This window comes from Mercenaria mercenaria, chromosome 4, assembly GCF_021730395.1.
Source record: "Mercenaria mercenaria strain notata chromosome 4, MADL_Memer_1, whole genome shotgun sequence".
Classification (NCBI taxonomy): domain Eukaryota; kingdom Metazoa; phylum Mollusca; class Bivalvia; order Venerida; family Veneridae; genus Mercenaria; species Mercenaria mercenaria.
The window spans coordinates 11,953,371-11,979,651 of NC_069364.1; the positions used below are offsets into that span (position 1 = coordinate 11,953,371).

Consider the following 26,281-nt stretch of genomic DNA (forward strand, 5'->3'; position numbering starts at 1 on the left):
TAATAAACTTCATAACCCAAAGGGACAACTTTAAAGCCTGAATTTTTTTTAACATACACACAAACTTTAAAACCTATTGCATTTTTTTTCTGGGCCTTAATTCTGGCGGGAAAATCCCAGTGCTGAATATATTTCCCTTTTTTCAAATTTTTGGGCAAATACTTCCGGAATATGTTACAAAAAAATTTTTTAGATTTCTTATGCAGGGTCATAAATATGGGCTAAATCATACATCCCCTCAAAAAGTTAAGGTGCACAACTTCACATGCTGAAGAAAAATCCTATGTCTGATGACTCAAGGTCAAATAGTTTTTGAGACATGTGCAACAAAAATTCAAACGGATCAAGAAAAAAAGACTCGAATGACAACAGAATACAAAACTTCAACTCAAACATTTTGCATAATAAATTGTTTAGAACGACTGTTTTTCAGGGGTAAAAGTGTACCTTTCATAATCAGTTATTAATGTAAAATCTTCTAGTATATCTGGTTTTATTCTAGCAACAGATCTAGAACGTATTTCCAGTTACCAGAGTAATCAATCTGACTAAAGTACATCTCCTATTCGCTACGCATTAGGATCTGAAACGACCTAATACATTGCCTCGTCTGACGGCTCTTTACGCTAGCCATTCAGAGCCTAGCTTACAACATCTGCAAATCTTACATTACATTGACTTTTGATATTTACAAATCTTATGACGTAATGTATCATATAGCCGGTTAGCTCCGTCCGGTAGACCACTTGATTTGTAAACGAGGGGTCCCCGGTCGAGTCCTGGAATAACCGCATATTTTTTCCTTATCCTTTTGACAATCGAACAAGTGCGTCTGATTGGATAACATAAAATAGCAATAATGGAAAACCAAATATACAGAAGACGAATGTGAAAAGGGTCGTTCTCCGAGATCTTTCGTTTAGAAGATCAAGTAACTTTAGCAGATTGCCAGAGTAAATATAAAAAATTTATTGTCTATTCAAAAAAAATTTTTATGAATGTTTTGTCTGCCCTTTACTAACATTAACTTAGCTAATATGGATATTTACAGCTTTAACTGATAGAAGAAAACCCTAAAGTCCCTGTGGGAATTACTTCTGTTCCCACTGTAGAACCAGCAACCTTCCATAAGCTAGAAGAAATGATGGCTTCCTTACAAGAACAAATTTGAATTCATAGAGGTAAGGGGGCCTGTGACTCAAATTCAGTGATTCTAACTGCATGTCACTGAAAGTCCCACTTCAATCTTTATTGTTATTAAGTGCATTAGTCAATGATATTTTTCTGCTTAACTTTTATTCTAATGTATAGAAATGCCACATATAATAGGCTGATACACTATTACCATTTAAACAGCAGTATGAGTATAATTCATATGGAAAAATAACCTGTAAAAGACTGATATGCAATTAAAAATCAACAGTACTAATAAATTCATAATAATTATGAAGTTCATCCATGCAGAATGACAACATACAGGCAGCCTGTATTTCCAGTTAATGAGTTCCATTGTAACTTACCTCAAAAAAGCTTTCTACATATTGTAACATATACACGCCACAATCACTGAAGTTGTTTTGTTGTGGAACCTTAGGAGCACAACCTTTAATTGAAGTTTTACTCAGTTCTGGGCCACCTTTTTTCACTGCCCATTCCACTTGTAAATACTCTTTTAACACTGTCACTATTCTATTTCTGGAAGGACCCGATAAGGAGTCAAATATCATGATACATGGTCTGAAATAATAAAATATCATCAAAACTATTAACTTGAAAATTTAAACAGAATATGTAAGTCATTCATGTTATGAAGTGGAAACATTTTGTTGCCAGTGAATTACCAAGATCAAGAATAAATGCCTTTAAAAGATTAATGCATGCTTTACAAGCAGTTAAGCTAATTACACAACCATATAAAATGAAATAAGCAGACCAAGTCTAAAATCAAAGTCCTGTCAAGATACTCTCTTTATTTTACATACTTTGGTTTTATTATTGCATCTGAAGTCACACAAATACCTAAACAAACTATGATTTCTAAGCTTAACAGAAAATGAAGATTACAGCTATTTCTAGGAACAAGAAATCCTTCAAGCCAGCTTGATGGCTTCTTCAAATGGAAGAATTCAACCTTAGCCACCTCAAATCTACAGTGCCAAGGCACGGAAATATTCTAACCTTAGCCACTGCCACTTGTCCTTGATTAGTGCTGGTAAGACAATGATACAGGAGACACTGAATCAAGCATTTATGGAAGTGTCTTATTTCATATAGATATACAACAAGCTTCTTGTATCATATACAGTGCATTCGCGCTGCAGCGAATCGAAATTTAATGAAATACTGGTATAACTATACTACGAAAACATTTTGTGGTCCCGCAGCTTTTCTCTATTTCTATGTTACAAAGTCGCGGTTTTACGAAAATGCAATTTTTTAAAAAATTTTTCTCCTATAACTATTAGATCGGATGGCATACCAGTCCACACTTGCTTCCAATATCTATACGTCTCAAACAATCACTGCATAGAATATTTAATCCTGAATCGTTTGTATCTTGTCGTTATATTAATTTCAGAAAACTATACAGTAAAGGGTAGCTGAGGGTTCGAAAATACAAAGAGGATTTTTGTTCTCGTGCAACAGTGTACTCTGTATATGTATTAGTACAGTTGAATAAAAAGTAAAGAAAAGTACGTTTAATATCAGAAACCAGATTCGAATAAAAATTTTGTAGTAAACCCAGATGTTCATTGGGTATAAATGTACACCGATACGAAAATCACCTGTTAAAATAACTTCTCGGCTACGACTTGGTAAATATAAGGTGCGTTTAAATGAAATTTCCTATACTACCTCGAACAAAATGCGATTTACGAAAGAAAAGGAAGGCCGTCCCTTGGCTTTTCGTAGGATCGCGATTGTACTGTAACTGAGAAAGAAAAAGTATATTTATAATCCCAGCCTTCTAACAGAGTCGAGGATAACTTACTGTCTGACACCACAGATAGCCTCAGGAGGCAAGGTTTCTCCTTCAGATACAGCCTTTCCACGTATACTCTGTAAAACATGTTTTAAAATAAATATTTAAGTAACAGATCAATACCTAACTTTGATGTATGATTGAAATGGTAAACGGTAGCCCCATAGGCTAGCCCTACCGAATGGAGAAATTTGAAAATACAGAACTGTCTTAAGTTACAATCGTTTACTGTAAAATATGTTTCAAAATCCCAAATATTCACATATGCCAAAATTGAACCATAATGGTTTAAGTAAATATTTTTAATAGGTAACTTAGCACTGAAGGTTGTCTTTACTTTAAAAAGATGACCAAGTGATTCTTCTGAAGTACTCTGATTTCAGCAAAACTTAAAACATCTTTGTTTGACAAAGGAAAGTTATCTTTAATTGTTCATTATAAGACAATTATGTGTCATTACTTTGCAAGATACTACATACAATGGACACTAATTCATTACTAACAAGGCAGTCTGAAAGACAGCTAAATCCCCCGCCACTGCTATGGATAGTGAAAGGGTAAACCTTTGATTTTAGCTGTGACCTTGACCTTGAACTGACATGGCTGACTCATGAATTCTGCACAACGTCTTGATGAGTTGATCATTTGACCCAAGTTTCATAAAAATCCTTCAAGGGGTTTAGGAGATACAGAGCTGAAACCTTTGACCTTCAGTTGTGACCTTGACCTTGAGTTGACATGGCTGACTCATGAGTTCTTGATGAGGTGATCATTTGACCCAAGTTTGATGAAAATCCTTCAAGGGGTTTAGGAGATACAGAGTGGACACAAAACGGAAGACTCAAACCTTCGACCCTTAGTTGTGACCTTGACCTTGAGTTGGCATGGTTGACTCATAATTTCTGCACATCGTTTTGATGAGGTAATCATTTTACCCAAGTTTTATAAAATTCCTTCAAGGGGTTTAGGAGATACAGAGCGGACACGAAATGGAAGGCTCAAACCTTTGACCTTCAGTTGTGACCTTGACCTTGAGCCGACATGGCTGGCTCATAAGTTCTGCACATCGCCTTGATGAGGTGATCGTTTGACCCAAGTTTGATGAAAATCCTTCAAGGAGTTTAGGAGATATAGAGCAGACAAAAAATGGAAGGCTCACCCCTTTGACCCTAAGTTGTGACCTTGATCTTGAGCCGGCATGGCTGACTCATGGGTTCTGCACATCGTCTTGATGAGGTGATCATTTGACCCAAGTTTTATAAAATTCCTTCAAGGGGTTTATGAGATATAGAGCGGACACAAAATGGCAGACTCAAACCTTTGACCTTGAGTTGTGACCTTGACCTTGAACCGACAAGGCTGACTCATGGGTTCTGCACATCGTCTTGATGAGGTGATCATTTGACCCAAGTTTCATGAAAATCCTTCAAGGGCTTTAGGAGATATGGACCGGACACGATTTTGTTACGGACGAAAGGATGGACGGACGGACGGAAGGACAGACGGACGCAGACCATTCCTGTAATCCCTCCGCCACGGCGGGGGATTAATAATACATAATCATTTGAACGGAAACTTTTCGCAACTAATCAGTACAACAGCAAAGTTTAAGAATCTGTTTCTTTATTCTGTTACAAAAAAATTGTTAAGACTTTCCTTGAAACAGATACCGGTACCTGTAAATATGATAAGATGTCATCTTAAGAGACTAAGTATCAATTATATATCTGCTTACACTCCTGTAGAAAATGCTTTTACTAAGAAGGAAATGTATGCTGAACATTTCAATCTTTCTGACCAATATTCTTAAATTTTAATTATTTTTTTTTGTTGGATTTAATGTCGCACCGACACAATTAAAGGTCATATGGCGACTTTCCAGCTTTGATGGTGGAGGAAGACCCCAGGTGCCCCTCAGTGCATTATTTCATCATGAGCGGGCACCCGGGTAGAACCACCGACCTTCCGTAAGCCAGCTGGATGGCTTCCTCACATGAAGAATTCAACGCCTCGAGTGAGACTCGAAACCACATCGGTAAGGGGCTAAATTCATTTTACCTTTAAGATTGTTTTCATGGATCTTGTCTGTTTCACTCCGGAATCCCCTTGACCACATTCTGATTTTTCACCCGTAGTCTCAGACCCAGTCTCTTCCTCTTTTCCTTCAGAAGATTCTGCTTTTTCAGACTGTGACTCAGCTTTTTCTGACTGTGAATCAGTTTTTTCAGACTGTGTATCCTCACTATTTTCAGAATCATTTTTATTTGGCTGGTTCTCAAGTTTTGAATTATCTGCTGCAGGATTAGACTGTGACTCAGTCATTTCTTTCGCATTGTCTGTAACTTCTGAAGATGAACCATTTGTATCAGGTGCTGGAGGTTTTCCTACTTCTGTATTGGCATTTGCTATATCAGGCAAAGGATCCTAGAAAAAATAAAATTTATATTTAATATATTATATCTAAGAAATAATAAGTATCAAAGTTAGGTTTATCGTTGAATAATCCGAGTCTGGAGTTCTTATGCGTATGAATATATCCCGAAGGCCGGAATGATTAATTTCTACACATAAGAACGACAAATGAGGGTTATTCTACGATAAATCTTATTTAGATACTTATTATTTCGATTCTAACACGACTCTCTTCAAATAACATTAGATGAGAATCAGAGGAGTATTTTCATCATACGTAAATTACACCTGCCTGCCACGCCGCAGCATTTGGAATAGCCAAAACACGGTGCATGCCCAGCATAGTTCAAGGTCGGTTTATTGCAGAATAACCTGAGACAGATTTTGCTCCACAAGTATGTAGGTTATCAGCTGGTTGTGTTAGAATTTTTGATAATTCACGCTATATATATATATATATATATATATATATATATATATATATATATATGTTTTTATATGCAATAACTTCACAATCTTGGTATTGGGTCACCTTAGAATCATTTGTGCAAAATAATTTCAAAATCTGGTCAGAAGTTTATGACATCATCTTTAGTTTTTCTTTTCTGCTACCAAGGCAACTACAGTTTTGCAAGGTTTGGAGTAATTTGAACAATTTTAGAATAGAACCAATCGAGGAAAATTCATGTGAAATTGGTTGATATTGGCTGAGTGGGTTAGGAGGATGACTTGGAGTCACATCATCCAAATTAAACCTAAACCTGCCCACATTTTAGGGAAAGCAAATCTTTTTTCACAGTAAAAATGTTTATGAATTTAATTCCTGCTGCACAATTGCAAATTTGCAATGCAAAACATTCATCAAAGTCATTGAATTAAAAATCGACTTGTGCCGATAGATAAATCGTTGAGAAACAGAAATTTAAAATAAATTATTTTCACGCTTCAAATTGGAATTTGTGGTTGTGGTAGAATACTCCAGATATACATGTATGCCTAACCTGTCAAACACAGGACTATTCACTTTCGTGCCAATACAGACAATAAGCTAACGTAGCAAAACAAAATATATCGCTAGAATTTCTAATTCTACAGTAAACTTTAATGCAAACATACTTCATTATCCTCCGTGTCCATTTCATCCCCACCATCATCTGTAGGCTGTGGAGGTGTGGGGCAACTTGCTGGATCTATCAATGGAGTTGTCACTGGCTTTGGAATGTATGGATTCTCCACTGGTTTCTCCAGTCCCGGGAAACAAATGATAGCCAAGAACCAGTGAGCACTGTTGAGAAACAATGGAATTTTTTTTTTTTAAATTTTAATATGTACTTATGCATGCATGTACAGTGCATTTAGTTCTTACAACTAGGTATTTTGACCATGCTTGATGAGTAAGTCTAGATTTCTAGCCAGTATCCATACACGATTGTGAAGACAGGTGACTTCTGGGTTAGGACTGATGCTGTAGTTGAAGAATGAGAGAAATACTGAAGATATTTTAACAACGAAAATGTGTTTGTGTACTGGATTTTATAAGATGCCTTATCATGTATCAGCAATATATAATACTGGCTCTCAGACAATACTTCCTCCTGGATATTCAACAATATGCAGATTACTGACAACTCTCCGTCACAATAAAGGAGTTTGATATATCATTCTCCAAAGTTAAACTAGACAAGGCAGTCTGAAAGACAGCTAAATCCCCCCCCACTGCTATCGATAGTGAAAGGGTAAACCATTGATCTTAGCTGTGACCTTGACCTTGAACTGACATGGCTGACTCATGAATTCTGCACAACGTCTTGATGAGGTGATCATTTGACCAAAGTTTCATGAAAATCCTTCAAGGGGTTTAGGAGATACAGAGCTGAAACCTTTGACCTTCAGTTGTGACCTTGACCTTGAGTTGACATGGCTGACTCATGAGTTCTTGATGAGGTGATCATTTGACCCAAGTTTGATGAAAATCCTTCCAGGGGTTAAGGAGATACAGAGTGGACACCAAATGGAAGGCTCAAACCTTCGACCCTTAGTTGTGACCTTGACCTTGAGCTGGCATGGTTGACTCATAATTTCTGCACATCGTTCTGATGAGGTAATCATTTGACCCAAGTTTTATAAAATTCCTTCAAGGGGTTTAGGAGATACAGAGCGGACACAAAATGGAAGGCTCAAACCTTTGACCCTAAGTTGTGACCTTGACCTTGAGCCGGCATGGCTGACTCATGGGTTCTGCACATCATCTTGATGAGGTGATCATTTGACCCAAGTTTTATAAAATTCCTTCAAGGGGTTTAGGAGATATAGAGCGGACACAAAATGGCAGGCTCAAACCTTTGACCTTGAGTTGTGACCTTGACCTTGAACCGACAAGGTTGAGTCATGGGTTCTGCACATCGTCTTGATAAGGTGATCATTTGACCCAAGTTTCATGAAAATCCTTCAAGGGGTTTAGGAGATATGGACCGGACACGATTTTGTTACGGACGGAAGGACGGACGGACAGACAGACGGAAGGACGGACGCAGACCATTCCTATAATCCCTCCGCCACGGCGGGGGATTAAAAATGGGTATAAGAACACGCTCTTCCTAGTTTGCTTAATACATTTAATTTGAATGGCTCTTGAGGATCCTCGATACCTTACCCTCACCACAGTAGGTTCAAAGTTTGGGGTGTAGTAGAATTCTTTCAATCAAGCAAGATTGCTTGTGAAGTTGCTTAGATGTGACTAATGTAATGCCCAGAGAAGCAACTTGCGTCACCATCTACTATCTATGCTGAAAAGAAGCTGGATCTAACATGGAAAGGAGTGACTTACAAACAAACCAAATAAATATACACTTACTGTTCATTTATAGGAATAACTATAAAATCCTTTTCAAATAGATCTAATTTCCTAGTCCAAGTTTTTACTCTGGCATGTCTTTTAACTGGTAATCTAAAATAAACAGAAAAAGAATCACTTTTTCAATGGTCAATATACAGTGTTATATTTCAAAGTTCAACATCCTTTTTTTAATAATGAACTGTTAGTATCACAGGTACAGTAATTTAAACAGATTTTATATGAAGTCAAGACAGATAAAACTGGTAACGTAACCAAATTAAAGGTTTGTTTCCTAAACGAGACACTCATGATTATTGTATTGATATTAATTTTTTGTATGTATATTACATACATAACTTATAGATGTATTTAACTCCAATTCAGGTCCACTTTCCACGTAAGGTAATAAACCTATGACGTTTGATATTTCAGTGCAACTATGTATTTTCTATAAGTAATTTCCCCACACTCAGATTGTTGCACTTGTATGCGGTACATTTACTGATGGAGAATGGCAAACACAGCATAGGTGAATACTGTAATGCACGGATATTACTGGTTGTCAGTACCGTTCAACAAGCTTTTAAAACAACTAAACATTTAATATATACAGCAATATTTATACTACTACAAATTGAAAATACTTACGTTACATTTGGATCATCATCTATCGCAGCCCCTCGTATACGTTGGGTTAAACGTTTATAGAAAAATGAACTGAAGATATGAGTACGATCATGGTCCTCTGGACTCAACTTTTCACGCAACAGATACCTGAAGGAATAGGGAAAATCTCATTTCAACATGTGTTACAAAACTGTTAGCCAAACCAAAATCTTTTCTACATATATCTAGCAACTGGTGAAAAGACCTTTAAATGAACAAGCAAAAAGATCAACAACATCCTCTTCTCACCATACATGAAAACTGCCAAAATCAAATGCTCCTTGTGTGGCAAAGTCAGGCTAGTTTTAATTAAATATGTAAATACTATTCATGTAACCATTTTGTGAAGTGAAAATTAAAACAACCATTTATTAACAGAAATTCTGGACATCTCACTTACCTTTTAAGTGTGTAACTACCTTTATAAGATATTCAATATTTGTTACAAACTGCCAAATACTTGTGTATTGAAATATAACTTATTCAAATACAAGCTTGAAGAGCTGTAGTCACGCTTCATAATTATGGCATAGAAAAATCACCACCCATTATACTATTATCAAGCATACATGACAGGAACAAATTATATCACACATAAATGTTTTGTTTTTAATTCACACCAGTGTATATACTTGGAACACACATCCTAACTCGCAGTATCAAATGAACCACTTGTACACAATGAAACTATGTTCTATTTCCCATTGTCTATATACATTGGGTTGACTGCAATTTCTTACTTGAGATAGAAGTCAATGATGACATCATTTAGGAATTCTCCTTCCTGTAGACAATACAGATCTTCATTTGTTATCGAGATTCCACCTTTCGCTGGCGGTGGTGGGTATGTCAATAACCTGAAAACAATTGAAACGAAATAGTTATAATAATTTACAATATGTATGCTTTCTTGTTTTGAGGTTCATTTAGAAATTTCTATTCAATTTATTAATTTTGACAGAAGAGGTTTTATTAAGCACTTTTTTGTGTGTTTCATACAGTAGCATATTTTTAAGTCATATGGCTACTATCCAGGTTTTAAATGGTAGAGAAAGATCCCAGTTGCCACCACTCATTATAAATTCAAGCAAGGGCATGCACATGCATAGTACCACAGACATTCTATAAGCCAGTTGGAAGCATTCTTCAAACTAGAGCTATCACTAAAGGTGATGAATGTACCCCCCGCATGCACTGACACAGTACATTGCAATTTGACACACACAAGACTGCATAATTATGTGGACTGTATGTATATAGACTGTATGTATACAGTATAGTAACAAAAAACAAAGTCCCATAACTATGCAGAATATTTATCTAAAAGAATGTAACATGCCTCATGCACAACTAGGGTTGGTACTGATCACTTGTGTGAAGTTTCATTAAATTGTGTGCAAGGGTTTGGTAGATTAGGCACGCACAAGATTGCATATGAAGACTGTATGTACATAGTATGTTAACAAGAAACAAAGTCCCATAACTCTGCAATTTTTGTCGCTGAAAGAACCTAACATGCCCCATGCACAACTACTGTTGTTACTGATCAGTTGTGTGAAGTTTCATTAAATTGTGTCAAGGGGATGAGGAGAGATGGTGCGCACAAGATTGTGTCTATGTCTATAGTATAGTAACAAAAATACAAAGTCCCATAACTCTGCAAATTTTTTTTTCTGAAAGAACCTAACATGCCCCATGAACAACTACTGTTGTTACTGATCACTTATGTGAAGTTTCATTAAATTGTGTCAAGGGGATGAGGAGAGATGGTGCGCACAAGATTGTGTCTATGTATATATTATAGTAACAAAAAAAACAAAGTCCCATAACTCTGCAAATTTTTTTTCTAAAAGAACCTAACATGCCCCTTGCACAACTACTGTTGGTACTGATCACTTGTGTGAAGTTTCATTAAATTGTGTCCAGGGAATGAGGAGAGATGGTGCGCACAAGATTGTGTCTATGTATATAGTATAGTAACAAAAAAACAAAGTCCCATAACTCTGCAAATTTTTTTTCTAAAAGAACCTAACATGCCCCATGCACAACTACTGTTGGTACTGATCACTTGTGTGAAGTTTCATTAAATTCTGTCAAGGGGATAAGGAGAGATGGTGCGCACAAGATTGCGTCTACGGACAGACGACCAGACGGACAGACAGACAGACGGACAGACAGACAACCTGAAACCAGTATACCCCCCCTTACAACTTTGTTGTCGGGGGGTACAATGAATAGAATTCTACATCACAAGTAAGGTCTTGAACCCACAGTGGTGTGGTCTAGTGATCTAAACTCATCAAACACTACTAGAGTAACAATACATTGTCAGGAAAATATACAATAAATTCCCTTGCCTTGTGCCCTCTAACAGATGGATTCTTAATGCCAAACATAAAACATGAAATGGCATAATATGCTTTCGATGTAAGCATTATAATCACAGTAACTCCAATGGGAGACAAAACAGAAAAGATGCTTACTTGATAATAGGGCCAACGAAGCCTATCTTTGGAGATGGTGATCGACTTTGTCGATCTTCTTCACCAGCCTGACTATAACCATGATCTGTAACCATAGAAGCCGATGTGACAGCTTGCTGCACTCTCTGCACACTGGTGGACTGTCGGAATATCTCGTCTGCCTCATCTTTGCTTAGTTCCATAAAGAAAGCTTCGTCACCCTGCTTTCCCCAGGACTTGAATAATTCCATGTATTTTTGGAAGTCGAGCCTAGTTTCCACAGATACTTGATCCATCACAATTGTGATCATCTGATGTCGCATATCTGACAAGCACAAAAAAAAAATGAAAACGTTACTTTAGTGATGTTTTTTATTGCATTACCCTAACAGCTGAATTCATAAGTTTGCAAGCCATCTAGACTGGTGTACAAATCTCAATCTTTTCCATCGCAATCCTGTTTGCAGTTACTGACATAACACCCTTAACAAAGGTGTTCTTCAGGTACAGACCAGAATCCAGGTAAAACAATGGATCTTCAGTTACTCAGCTAAATGACATGAAAGAAATCAACCTTAACAACTGTCACATCAATGCCTTTGTGACCACTTTTACCAAAACAATTGTAGAAATTAAACCTGCTAATCTACAAGACACACTATCATATTAGAAGAAAGAATATGATCCCATTTGCTGAAAAACATAGTAACTTTACATCAATGTCCCCAATACACATAAATGAAGTCCTTAGTGTAGGAGAAAATACTTGAAAATCACAAATGAATATCAGAATTGCAGCACCTACCTGCCCCAGCAGGATCATAGTAGTGTTCAGGTGGTGGTTTCATGGGGTCCGCATTCATAACCATGCCCAGATCTTTCCTGGTCCTTAAAGCACAGGACTGTGTGGTCAGGAAGAATATCAGGTTTGGTTCACCATCAAACTTGGTTAAGCACTGCTGAATTTCCTGCGGGTACAGGTGAAACGTGTGGGTCCCTGTCACACCTGTAAATAAACACAGCCATGATGCTTCAAACTATAAACAGGTACTATTTACAGAATAATTCTGAGTCAAAATAAAAGCTTATATGCCTATATAAGGTCAATATTCTCTTGCACCGTAACAGCATATTACCCTTTTTTATTTCTCTCTTCAACTGAAATTCACCAGGTTGTCTCTATAGAAAAAGCATGACTCCAATTTAAACGATCTTAGTAGAGTGTCATCAATTGAATATGTCTGTGAAATTATTAAAAATTATTTAAAATTCAACAGTTCAGGATGAATTGCCATTCAATGATTTTTTCTAGCTCTGGTGGCCCGTGTGCAGCCGAGCAGAATAGTTCAAACAACTTTGGTAGAGAACCATAAGACGAACATCATCAACTTCCATCAAATGCTTTCAGAGATGTATTGAGAATGTCTTAAAAGATACGGGTGACCTTGAGCACATTGTGACCTGGCGAGCTAACCACTGTTGAAATGGATGCAGGCATGCACATTTCTTGACTTCAATATAAATTCTGTTTCCAAAATTTAATTTGATCTCAAGTTCTCAATTTCTGCAGCAGTATAATTCATACTATATACAACATAATACCAATACAGCAACATTTCTACTGTACATACATCTGTTACAGACATTTTTTAAAAACATTATACTAATGCTTCTACATGTAATCAAGTTTCAAAACTTGAAACCTATTAAAGAATGATAAAATGATATAATACTGTATTATGCTTGCATGAGTAAAACAAGAGGGTCATGATAATCCTATGACGCTTACAGTTAAACTTGGCCTTGGGATCATCAAGTTTGACATTCTGACCAAGTTTTATGAAGATAGGGTCGTAATTATGGCCTCTAGTGTTAACAAGCTTTTCCTTTGATTTGAGCTGATGACCTAGTTTTTGACCCAACATAACCCAGTTTCGAACTTGGCCCAGGAATCATCAATATAAACATTCTGACCAAGTTTCATGAAGAAAGGGTCATAAATATGGCCTCTCGAGTGTTAACAAGCTTTTCCTTTGATTTGAGCAGGTGACCTAGTTTTTGACCCAACATGACAACTTGGCCTAGGAATCATCAAGCAAGTTTCATGAAGATCGGGTCATAAATGTGGCCTTGAGCCTTTGACCTGGTGAGGTAACTACAGTTGAAATGGATGCAGGCAAGCAAGTTTCTTGACTTCAATATAAATTTTGTTTTCAAATTTGACCTCAACTTCTGCAGCAGTATAGGTCATACTATACAACACAATATCAATACAAAAACATTGCTACTATACATACATCTGTTACAATCATGTTTTATAAACTTATTATAAGTGTTTCTACAATAATCAAGTTTCACAACCTGAAACGTATTAAAGAACGATAAAATAACATAATATTAAGCCCGTATGATTAAAAAAAAGTTGAAATTTTGATTCAAATTGCAGCTGTGTTTCATATGAATGCTCAAAGAAACTAGAGCTGTTTTTGAGAAAAGTGCATGTCTCCCACAACTGCCTAATCATCTAGATTGGCATTTCTTCTCCATTATGTATCTGAGTCAACCATGCACCAAGACCTGTATTACTTGTAACTGGCAGGAGTATTTTCGGTAATTCAAGGGCCATAATTCCGAAGTGCCTAAGCTGATTTGGCTAGTTATTGAACTTGGTCGAGGACTTATTGGCAAACACATTTTGTTCAAATTTGGTGAAAATTGGATGAGAACTGTTCGACTTAGAGCGTGGACAAGATTTGTGACAGACAAACACATAGACACACACATGTAACACAGACAGGAGTAAATCAATATGTCTCCGACCACAGTAACTACTCAATATTTAGCTAACATGCATGAAAACAGAATTTACCTTCAATGAAGAAGTTCAGTCCGTTGTCTGAGATAAGTATAGGTTCTACTGGTGCGCCCCTGAATGTGCCTACTCGCACTGTTCTCGCAATCAATGTAACCTCAGTTGGTGAAGGAGATTTCTCTCGGGAATTGGTGCCCTCCTAAAATCACAATAACGTTGAGTGTACACAATGCATTTCACATTGCATTTTCTTTTAATTCTATTCAACAAGAATGGTCAAGGATGTCAATGTTGCCTGATAATGTCCCCTGAAAATGCTTGATGGTATTATATTTGAATATTTATTGTCAAAAACTTAATTTCTTTCAAGTTATCTTTATTTTTGCTCAATCTTTTTTAAAAATTCATTCTTTCTACAAAGCAAGTTGATGACATAAAGCTTTTAAGGAGTCTTAGGTAAAATTCAAGCAGTAGTTTTCAAAAATCAAGTACCTTCCCTGTCTTTCAGGATTTTAGTCATTTTCAAGGACTGGCATTAAATCTAATAACTTTTCAAGGTCTGTTTAAGCTGTAATATTTTAAATTAGAACAAGAGCTGTCACTAATGGTGACAAATGCCCCCCGCAGCACCTTAACCTTTGACCTGATGACCTTGACCTTTGACGTGGCGACCCCACAGTCAATAGGGGTCGTGTACTCAATAAGTACTATTAGCATGTGAAGTTTGAAGGTCCTGGGTGCAGTGGTTCGCGAGTAAAGTGCCTTTATGCAAAAAGTTAACACTGGCCCCTGTGACCTTGACCCCAAAGTCAGTAGGGGTCGTGTACTCAGTGAGTACTATCAGCAAGTGAAGTTTAAAGGTCCTGGATGCAGTGGTTCGCGGGTAAAGTGCCTTCATGCAAAAAGTTAACGTTGGCCCCTGTGACCTTGACCTTTGACCTGGTGACCCCAAAGTCAGTAGGGGTCGTGTACTCAGTAAGTACTATCAGCATGTGAAGTTTGAAGGTCCTGGGTGCAGTGGTTCGCGGGTAAAGTGCCTTCATGCAAAAAGTTAACGTTGGCCCCTGTGACCTTGACCTTTGACCTGGTGAACCAAAAGTCAGTAGGGGTCGTGTACTCAGCGAGTACTATCAGCATGTGAAGTTTGAAGGTCCTGGGTGCAGTGGTTCGCGAGTAATTTGCCTTCATGCAAAAAGTTAACGTTGGCCCCTGTGACCTTGACCTGGTGACCCCAAAGTCAGTAGGGGTCATGTACCCAATGAGTACTATCAGCATGTGATGTTTGAAGGTCCTGGGTGCAGTGGTTTGCGAGTAAAGTGCCTTCATGCAAAAAGTTAACGTTGTGACTAACGAACGGACAGTTGAAAACTAATATGCCCCCCTTCGGAGGCATAAAAACAGGGTAAAACTCAAGAAAAACTAATCAGACATGACTGTCATGAAAATATGAAATGGAAGAAAACTATAGGAGCTGAATACACAAGAAAGATGGTATGATGAACAGACTGACAGTTCAAACACTTATTTTCCATTTTCATTTTTGTTCATCATCATTTTCAGTAATCGTCTCTCTAGAAGAATATGCTCAGAATTTTAAACAAATTGTTGTACCTTGTTTAAACTTCAAATGAAGTGGTGAAGCTTAATTCTTACATTTTGTACTTTCTGCATTTTTTTCTGAAAAAAGTTTTTTCCTCCGTGAAAAAGATCAGCATCTATTCAACAAAAAAAGTTTAGTTAAAGCGGATTTCATAATTTATAAATTTAGTTTCATCTGAAATCTTGTTTTTTTGTTTGTTTTTTTTTGTTTTTGCAGGGTTCAACATGTTCAACATCGCACTAACACAGTTATAGGTCATGTGGTGACTTTCCAGCTTTAATGGTAGAGGAAGACCCCAGCTGCCCCTCCAAGCATTATTTCATCATGGGCGAATGCCTTGGTATAATCACCGTCCTTTCGTAAGCCAGCTGAATGGCTTCCTCACATGAAGAATTTAACGCCCCAAGTGAGGTTCAAAGGTTCAAATCAGTGAGGGGGTAGTGATTCAAGGTCAGTGACCTTAAACACGGCCACAGAGGCCCCCTAAAATCTTGAATTTAAGAAATGGCATACCGCATCTTCCATCTTTTTAACTCTGGCTTTTTCTCCTTTCTTAAGTGATAGTGGTATGGTAGGTATAAGTGGAGACTCGGGACATTCTGGCTGGTCCCCGGCGTGACTAGGAGATCTGCTGGGTACCGAGGCTGGTGTGGCAGGGGCTGACATTGATTGAGATTGTGACCTGTTTGTATCACTGCTTTCTTCCTCATCTGATGATATTGTTACTGTTTCTAAAAATATAAAGTCAAGATTAATATTGTTATTTAAAAAAAAAAAAAAAAAAAAAAAAAAATGTCAATTGTCTTGAAATTTTATCTGATTCCTTTGACTGATTCAATTAATTTCAGATTAACATCAATTGTTTTTTTTATTGAAGAATTCCCAGCATCTTCCCATAATCTATACTAGTAAAAATATTAAGAAATCAATATCTGTGGCAATTAAAATTCATCAATTTCGCAAATACGTCAATCCTCGAAATTTGATCCCAACAAACAAATACAATTTCCATTTATTTTATCTATAATATCTAATATTTATAAGTTCTTGTTCCCCCAACACCCACCCCACAAGAAGAGCTGATTTTTTGAAAACTGCTAAAGTCTATGCCCATGGAATTAAATGCTTTCATTGTACTTGATGCTGAAACAAATTCAGTTTTCTTCAAATAAGATGAAGCTGCAATATGATTCATTCCCATTGATAATAAGTTGCATATAACAGCCTTTATAGTCTGAAGTTTCAGATCCTTACATTGGCTGTTTTACAGTGAATAATGAACAATTCCTTTTATCAAACCCCTGTGTTACTATAGACCGAGCCTAAAAAACCAGCAATCACAAGATGTAATCACAAGCTAACTATTTTGCACAAGTTACTTCTAAAATTCATGCCTAACTGGAGTACTCACTAACATGACTTGTTTATGTTTACTGAATCTTTACAACATATGTACATCTTTCACATGTTTTCAATTTTTTTTTATTATTTCATCAATATTCAAGTTGCAGCTGATATATCAACTGACAGCAGCTGTTATAATGAAAAGCTAAATCAGTAAATGGCTAACATGCTAGTTTGTGTTTATATTACAATAATTATTTCTTTTCAATTCAACTTTTAAAGTCACTATTTTCTTACTTAAAAACTTCAAGTACTATACAAAGGAAACTTTTACGCTCTAAATTTACAACCATCTTTTACTAAAAGGTTCATAGTATAAACTGAATGTTGATTTGCATATATATGTGTATCAAAACTACGATACTGAACAGTCAGGGGTGTAACTGTTTTAAGTTATGTAACCTATTTCAGTTATTTTTTCAAGCATTTTATAACCTGTATTAGTTATAAAATGTAAGTTAACTCGGGTAAGTTATTCAAAAAAAGTCTTTTTGCTGTTCTCACAAAGTTACCTGTACAGTGAAATAAGTAGCAATCTGTGGTTAATCAAATTCTCTTTCAGTCTGGTCATGACCTGATAAGCATAATGGGATGCTAAGAGTTTTATAGCTTTAAACCTTTTGCGTAAAACTTTATCAGCCTTGCGTAAAAAAATTTACTGCATAGCTGGAAAGATAAGAGTTCAAGGATTCAGGAAATAATTGCATTAGTCACATTCAAAATGAGGAATTGGCACAGGAGGGCTTTGTAATATTTTATGATAACTGAAACAAGTTATGAAAATATAAGCAATAACTCAAATGGGTTATAAACTGTGATAACTTGAAACAGTTACACCCCTGACTGCTGAAGTCACTTTGGTAATAGTTCTTAATAATGAAGCTCCTCAAAATTATCAAAATGACATTTTGAATGTAAAATAACTCATACAATTACATAAAGAAAAATATACCTGGAACAAAAGTACCGCGCCCCCGACCTCGCCCCCTTTTCCCTCTTCCATAAGCTGGTCGAATAATCCGAGGCTGGTGCCTTGCACCTGGCCCCGTCACAGCATTGTTCGAGGCGTTTATCACTTTCACATATATTTCACCTTGTTCTTGGATCTTTTTACTATAAAATGAGCTTTTATCTACACTAGTTATTGTTGAAACTGTAGTTCCTGTTTCAACTGTAAGTTTTCTACGTTTTGTTTCCGGATTACCGTCTCCTGACGCACTAGGGATCACATATTTAGTAGCACTAGTGAACATTCGTTTACAACTTTCACATTTATATTTATCCATACTGGTAGTTCCACAATATTGACACACTGCATAAGCACTTGGGTCCTAAAACAAACATTTTATCAATGTACTTGTAATAATTCCATTAACTTTAAAGAATAAGTTACGACAGTTTGACGTTTAAACCTTAACCCTTACCCTGCTAAATTTCTATAACAAACTTGTCCACCTTCCAATTTGCAATTTGGACAGTACCATTAACTGTTAAAAGGGAAGCTTACCAAAAAGATACTGGCTGAATAGCGAACAGTGTAGATCATGATCAGACTGAACAGATGTGCAGGCTGATCATGAACTAAACTGGTCACAAAGGCAGAATCAATCGCGTCCAGCATGATAAGGGTTAAGTAAACCTACCCTTCTAAACACACCATTTAGTTGGAAAGTCTACTAGATAGACCTCCTGTCCATTCTACTCAAATCTGGAAAGGGCTAGAGAAGTAATAAACTAAAGCAACACCTCAGCATATACAAAAACCACAGCTGGTATAATTAAGAAATAATAAGTTCCCAAACATGGTTTATCGTAGAATAACCCAAGTTTTGAGTTCTTATGCTTAAGAATATATCATGAAGGTCGTAGGAACTTATTATTTCGATTCTAACACGACATACTAGCATCAAAAGTGTTAGGAAAAATGGTAACTACTTTTTACGACCGTGCTATGCACGTGGATTGGATGACGTCATTGCACGCGAGTGGTATACTGCAGAATAACCCGAGATAGATTTTGCTCTACATGTATGTAGGTTATTTGCTGGCCGTGCTAGAATAGGTATTTTAGAGCATGCAAGTTTTTTTTTTCTTCAACCAGTTCTTGGATGAATTGCAAGAAGTCCTAATATGGTTTATCCCGGGCCCATCTAAACCATTAAATTCTTATACTTAAGTTTTTAAAATATTGTTTCTAAAAATTAGTTTTGCTTTCCATGAATATCAAAACACAAAAAAGAAATGTCTGGTTCACCGTTGTCCCAAGTTTTTAACAATAGAAAAGCCAAAATGACTTGCCCATGTTGAATTGAAATCTGCCTTCCGATATAAAAATATAGTTCCTGATTTAAATTTAAAATATTCGTTAATCCAGGAAAATACATTTGCAAATTTAATTTTTATCATTACTGTCTGAAAAAATTGGTTTCAGTTATAATCAGATGTTCTTTTTGAAATTTTGGTGTCAAATTCTGAAAAAAAAATAATAATAAATTCAGAAAGCATTTTTGTTCATGTTCTTTTGTGAAGAACATAAGTTTGCAGAAAGGGTCACCCTTGTCATTATTAAATCAATTATGTTCCTACAAAAAGAATTTTTTTTTTCTTCCAATGAAATACTCACAGAGAATGTAAATATCTGCAAATAAAAGTGTTTTTTAAGAGAGGAAACTAAAGGAAGTGTGTAAGTTTGTAACATTTTTTGTCCAATGTGGCTGAAATTTACAATGGACAATACCTTATCAAAATTAACTTTTGGTGATTTGTCTAAAACGGATCAATTTTATTTTCAAATTTTCTTATTATTACTCTTGGGAGACTTTTTGAATGATGCATAACATGAATGGTATTAACATAATACTGTGAAATCATTAATATTCGTGGGGGACTAATTTTCGTGGATTTCGTGGTTGAGTCAATCCGAGAAATTTAATCCCAACTAACAAGTAAAATTCCCATTCATTTTATGTTGTAAAGTTAAAATACACGAATTCATATCCCCATGAAATTGCCATTTTGACCAAAACCACGAAATTTCATGCCCACGAAATTAAATGATTTTACAGTAATTATATTCAAAGAGAAATCCAGGAAACATTTTGTTAAACATGTATAACTAAGCTGAATCAGTGTATATCAATATTTTGTTGGAATTCATCAGTGAGATTTAATCTATTCAAGAGGGCCATGATGGCCCTATATCGCTCACCAGAGTTTATGAGGCTTACTGACCTAGTTTCTAACCCCAAAAGACCAAGTTTCGAATTTGACCTAAAGATCATCAAGACAAACATTCTAACCAAGTTTCATATAGATTGAGTCACAACTGATGCCTTTAGAGTGTTTACAAACTTTTCCTTTGATTTGACGATGTGACCTAGTTTTTGACCCCAAATGACCTAGATTAATATTGGACCTAGAAATCATCAAGACAAACATTCTGACCAAGTTTCATAAAGATTGAGTCAACACTGTGGCCTCTAGAGTGTTCACAAGCTTTTCCTTTGATCTGGCCTACTGACCTAGTTTTTGACCCCACATGACCCAGTTTCGCATTTGGCCTAGAAATCATCAAGACAAACATTCTGACAAAGTTTCATAAATATTGGGTCACAACTGTGTTCTTTAGAGTGTTCACAAGCTTTTCATTTGATCTGGCCTACTGACCTACTTTTTGATCCAACATGACCCAGATTCATACTTGACTTAGAGATCATCAAGATAACCATTCTGACTAAATCTCATAATAATTGAGTTACAACTGTGGCCCCTAGAGTGTTCACACACTTTTCCTTTCATTTGGCCTACTGGCCTAGTTTTTGACTCCACCTGACCCAGATTCGAACTTGACCTAGAAATCATCAAGACAATCATTCTGAACAAGTTTCATATATACTGGGTCATAATTGTGGCTTCTGGAGTGTTCACAAGCTTTTCCTTTGATCCGGCCTACTTACCTAGTTTTTGACCCCACATGACCCAGATTCAAACTTAATATAGAGATCATAAAGACAACCATTCTGACCAAGTATCATAAAGATTGAGTCAAAATTGTGGCCTCTAGAGTGTTCACAAGCTTTTCCTTTGATTTGACCGGGTGACCTAGTTTTTCACCCCACATGACCCAGGTTCAAACTTGAATTAGAAATAATCAAGACAATCATTCTGACAAAGTTTCATAAATATTGGGTCACAACTGTGGCCTCTGGAGTGTTCACAGGCTTTTCCTTTCATCTGACCTACTGACCTAGTTTCTGACCCACGTGACCCAGTTTCAAACTTGATCTAGAATTCACAAAGACAAACATTCTGACCAAGTATCATAAAGATTGAGTCAACATTGTGGCCTCTAAAGTGTTCACAAGCTTTTCCTTTGATTTGTCCAGGTGACCTAGTTTTTGACCCACATGACCCAGATTCAAACTTGATCTAGAATTAATCAAGACAATCATTCTGACCAAATTTCATAAATATTGGGTCACAACTGTGGCCTCTTGAGTGTTCACAAGCTTTTCTTTTGATCTGGCCTACTGACCTAGTTTTTGATCCTACATGACCCAGTTTCGAAACTGACCTAGAGATCATCAAGACAAACATTCTGACCAAGTATCATAAAGATTGAGTCAAAATTGCGGCCTCTGGAGTGTTCACAAGCTTTTAATTTGATTTGACAAGGTGACCTAGTTTTTGACCCCACCTGACCCAGATTCGAACTTGTCCTAGAAATCATCAAGGCAATCATTCTGACTGAGTTTCGTAAATATTTGGTCACAACTGTGGCCTCTAGAGTGTTCACAAGCTTTTCCTTTGATCTGGCCTACTGACCTAGTTTTTGACCCTACATGACCCAGTTTCAAACTTGACCTAGTGATCATCAATACTAACATTCTGACCAAGTTTCATAAAGATTGGGTTACAAATGTGGCCTCTAGAGTGTTCAAAAGGCAAATGTTGATGGACGCCGGACAATGACCGGTCACAATAGCTCACCTCGAGCACTTTGTGCTCTGGTGAGCTAAAAACTTAACTGTACGTGAGGCAGCTTTGTCAATCTACTTATACAATGTGTACTAATGACTTTTTCACATAACACTGGATGAAAATTGTACCATGCTTGGTTCTTTACAGTATATTTCTTGATTCAAATAACATTGCCGGTACCCGACAAGCATTTATAATGTTATGCTGTAAATAAAATATATGATGTAATTTTATATTGTTTGCATCTTTGTTATATCAAAAGAGGTCTGTAAAAGTTTTGTTTTACGCACCAGTTTCCTGTGCTGAGACTAACATTGGTTGCAAAATCAATATTTCAATGTAAGTAAGGGTATAATGAAAAGAAAATATTTTTATTTTTTTATGAATTTTGAATATATCTCACTTCTACAGGAGACAACTCAAGGACTGAGAGCGAAACTACTTTATCTTCTTCTTAGTTCATATACAGCGAGTTACAATAGTTTCGCCCTCAGCCCATAAACTGTGTCCCTTCTAAGTGAGATAGATATACAGTATTCTATATTCACTCTGTACACTTGATATAACGAGATGATTTGTAGTATAACTACTGCCTGTTCATAACTTATTATTGTCAGATCTTATAAATACCCTAACACAATTTAGATTTTGTTAATCTATTACAATGACTGCAGTTGCCAGGGATATTTGACATAATTATTTGAGAAGATTGCAAAGAAAATTACTCTGATTCGTACTTACTTCGGGTACATTTGGAGGGTCTAAAACATGTTCCTTATCTGTTGCTGCTGGCTCACTCCCTTTCTGTTCAACTTGTTCTATAACTGCCTCTGGCCTAATAATACACACACAAACATAACAATACACTGTACCTACTCATTACTGTAATGAAGTTAAAGTTTTTTTGTTTTTCTATGAGAAATGAATAAGTATGAAAACATACAGGTACTATTTCCTAAAACCATATTTGATTAAAAGAACACCAGCTCTTACTGAGATCATACTTATATCAGTAAATATCATTCAAGCACTGCCCATTCTAATTTCTATTTTAAATAAACCAAAATACGCACACTAAATTACATTTAAAACTTCTTGTATTCCTTTAAATTTTTTAACTAATTCCGGAGTGCTTTTGTGATATTTCAGACTTTCATATCTTTTATCGAATCGTCAAAGAGAACTTTTGCCTTGCCTGTGGATCAAACTCCTGACCCAACGATCTGTAAATCTGCGCCCTCCATATTGAGCTACCTGGGGGGGCACCAAATGTGAGTGGTCAGACAAAATATTTGCCATATGTGGTATGACTGAATTTAATCATAATAAATCTAAAAGAGTCACATTAACGTACTATCTGTTATACGGCTGCTGTATCAGTTTTTGTTGGTAGACGAAGAGCCCACCTGCCCCTCCGGGCATTGCTACAGGCACGAGCGGGACATAGATAGAACCACCAACCTTCTATAAGCCAGCTGGATGGCTTCCTCACATGAAGATTTCTACACCCCAAGTGTGATTTCAAAACCTCCATCATTGACAGGCAAGTGATTCTAAGTTACCGTCATCGTACGAGTATAAGACGCACATTTTTCACCGAGATTCTGGTCATGAAGGACTGATGCGACATATACACGGGGATAGAACAAGACCACATTTTCCCCCTGACTCAAAAAATTTAAAAAAATTATTTTTATTTATACCGCGTACTTTTACATTGAACAGAATTCAAGGGGAGTAACTACCTATGACTCAGGCATAGCTAACAGCCGGTATCGGGACCCGGCGTCTTAAATTAATTTTGTATAAAATGTAAAATTAAGAGCTCACGTAAAAGCTTTAGATAAATAAATGCTGTTTTTCATTAAAATATATTTTACAACGCATTTCTGTAACTCATCATTAAGTTTTTAACAAAACCTGTGTAAAACTTTCCCAACGTGTTTTCACACATTTTGCAATAAAATACTTGAAACTCTTTATCAAGTAGCCCGGATCTTCAAACATAATTTTGATAGTTGTCTATAATCCCCTTGTTTATCGAGAAATTCACGCCCGAGGCATTAATTATCTTACCACCTACTGTCACAATCTAACAATTAACCGTTTAATCATACCCATGTAATATTGTAAACATGTGCATGTGAGATTTTAAACTGATCCAATAACATCATAGTCGCTGATCCGTAGTGTTCAAAACAATATGCAACCCAGTCTTAAAATTACGTCATTTTACCACCACCTGCTAAAGTGTACTTTCGTTTTCGCTGGCCTCAATATTTATGGAGCAATCAGAGGATGCAGCAGTTTAGTGCTTACACGAGTTTATGCTTTTCAATCTAAATACTTGCACAACATGCAAAACAAGAGCTGTCGGAGGACAGCTACGCTCGACTATTCAACAGCCTGGTCAGTTGAATGAAAATTAAAGTTGAAAAAGGGACATAATTTTGTAAAATTGCAAAACAGGGTTATGGAACCTGTAAAATGCAAATCAGTTCATGACAATGGACAATTGTGTGAAGTTTCAATCCATTCCCATAAGTGGGTACTGAGATACCACCTTACATACAAAAACCTAACCAAAAACTGCTAAGTCAAACAAGAGGGCCATGATGGCCCTATATCGCTCACCTGAGTACCATTGCTTTAACCAAAACCAAAAAGAAAAAATTCTTACAAGGTACAGATATGTCAAAATACACTTAAAAATTGGAGGTACCATACATGTTGTACCACAGAAAAGTGGTCTCAGTTTTTCCCTACGGCCAATAATACAAAAGTTACTAAATAAGCTATTTATAGTAACATAAAAGGGAAGTAATAAAAAAATAACATTGTAAGCGAACAAAAGAAGGATCTGCCAAATAAAAACAAGAGCACTGCAATGCAACTCAAATGCAGAGCAATATTCACATAAAACAAAGTCATATGACCTTTGACCCCTAAGTGTGACCTTGACATTGAATTTAGCCATCCGAAACATGCGCTCTGCATCTTATAGCCTAGTGGTAGAGCGTCCGCTTCGAGTGCGGGAGGTCGTGGGTTCGATCCCCGGCCGCGTCATACCAAAGACGTGAAAAATGGTACCAGTAGCTCCCTTGCTTGGCGCTCAGCATTAAAAGGGAAACTGGCCTCTTCTCTCATACCCTCGTGGCGATAGATACCATCAGGAATGAGGTGTCGAGAGTGATTAATATAAGTTGTAGAACTTCCTTCACAATCGACCTAAAATAAATTATGTATAGACTAAGGGAAATTGCTAACCAACACACAGACAGACAGACGGACACCAAGGCGGTAACAAAATAGGTCCCTGTGGGCGTATAAAAAGAATCAATACCTTACGATGATACAAGTTGTGTGCAAGTTTGGTTAAAATCAAATCATAAATGAAGCTGCTATTGTGCAGACAAGGTCTAAATAGCCAATTATGGGATCTGGCCGGTTCAAGAATGGAACCAAGATCTTTTGGTGACTCAAGTTTTGTGCAAGCTTGATTAAATTCAAATCATAAATGAAGCTGCTATTGTGCAGACAAGGCCAAAATAGCTAATTCCGGCCCTATCAGGGGCCATAACTCTGGAACCCATTAAGGGATCTGGCCGGTTCAAGAAAGGAACCAAGATCTTATGGTGACACAAGTTTTGTGCAAGTCGGGTTAAAATCAAATCATAAATGAAGTTGCTATTATGCAGACAAGGTCAAAATAGCTAATTTTGACCCCTTCAGGAGCCATAACTCTGGTGCCATAATGGAATCTTGCCTGTTCCAGAAAGGAACCAAGATCTTAAGGTGATACAAGTTATGTGCAAGTTTGGTAAAAATCAAATCATAAATAAAGCTGCTATTGTGCAGACAAGGTTAAAATAGCTAATTTTGGGCCTTTCAGGGGCCATAACTCTGGAACCCATAAAGGAATCTAGCCAGTTCCAGAAAGGAACCAAGATCTTATGGTGATACAAGTTGTGTGCAAGTTTGGTAAAAATCAAATCATAAATAAAGCTGCTATTGTGCAGACAAGCTTGAAATAACTAATTTTGGCCCTTTCAGGGGCCATAACTCTGGAACCCATAATGGGATCTGGCCAGTTAAAGAAAGGAATCGAGATCTCATGGTGATACAA

At 36.6% G+C, this 26,281-nt stretch overlaps 1 protein-coding gene across 1 annotated transcript in view; it reads right to left on the minus strand.

Annotated features, from left to right (window-relative positions):
• Positions 1-1,481: 1,481 nt before the first annotated feature.
• LOC123551016 (uncharacterized) overlaps positions 1,482-26,281 on the minus strand; it is a 43,537-nt gene continuing 18,737 nt past the window's right edge. Inside the window, exons 6-18 of the mRNA XM_053540453.1 lie at positions 22,897-22,990; positions 18,128-18,506; positions 16,285-16,502; positions 14,229-14,370; positions 12,165-12,365; positions 11,381-11,684; positions 9,638-9,754; positions 8,880-9,005; positions 8,250-8,342; positions 6,512-6,680; positions 5,042-5,407; positions 2,993-3,060; positions 1,482-1,737 (exon numbers count right to left, since the gene is read on the minus strand). Of these exons, the coding sequence (XP_053396428.1) occupies positions 1,497-1,737; positions 2,993-3,060; positions 5,042-5,407; positions 6,512-6,680; positions 8,250-8,342; positions 8,880-9,005; positions 9,638-9,754; positions 11,381-11,684; positions 12,165-12,365; positions 14,229-14,370; positions 16,285-16,502; positions 18,128-18,506; positions 22,897-22,990 (2,518 nt within the window). The 3' untranslated portion in view covers positions 1,482-1,496. The remainder of the gene's footprint in view (positions 1,738-2,992; positions 3,061-5,041; positions 5,408-6,511; positions 6,681-8,249; positions 8,343-8,879; positions 9,006-9,637; positions 9,755-11,380; positions 11,685-12,164; positions 12,366-14,228; positions 14,371-16,284; positions 16,503-18,127; positions 18,507-22,896; positions 22,991-26,281) is intronic.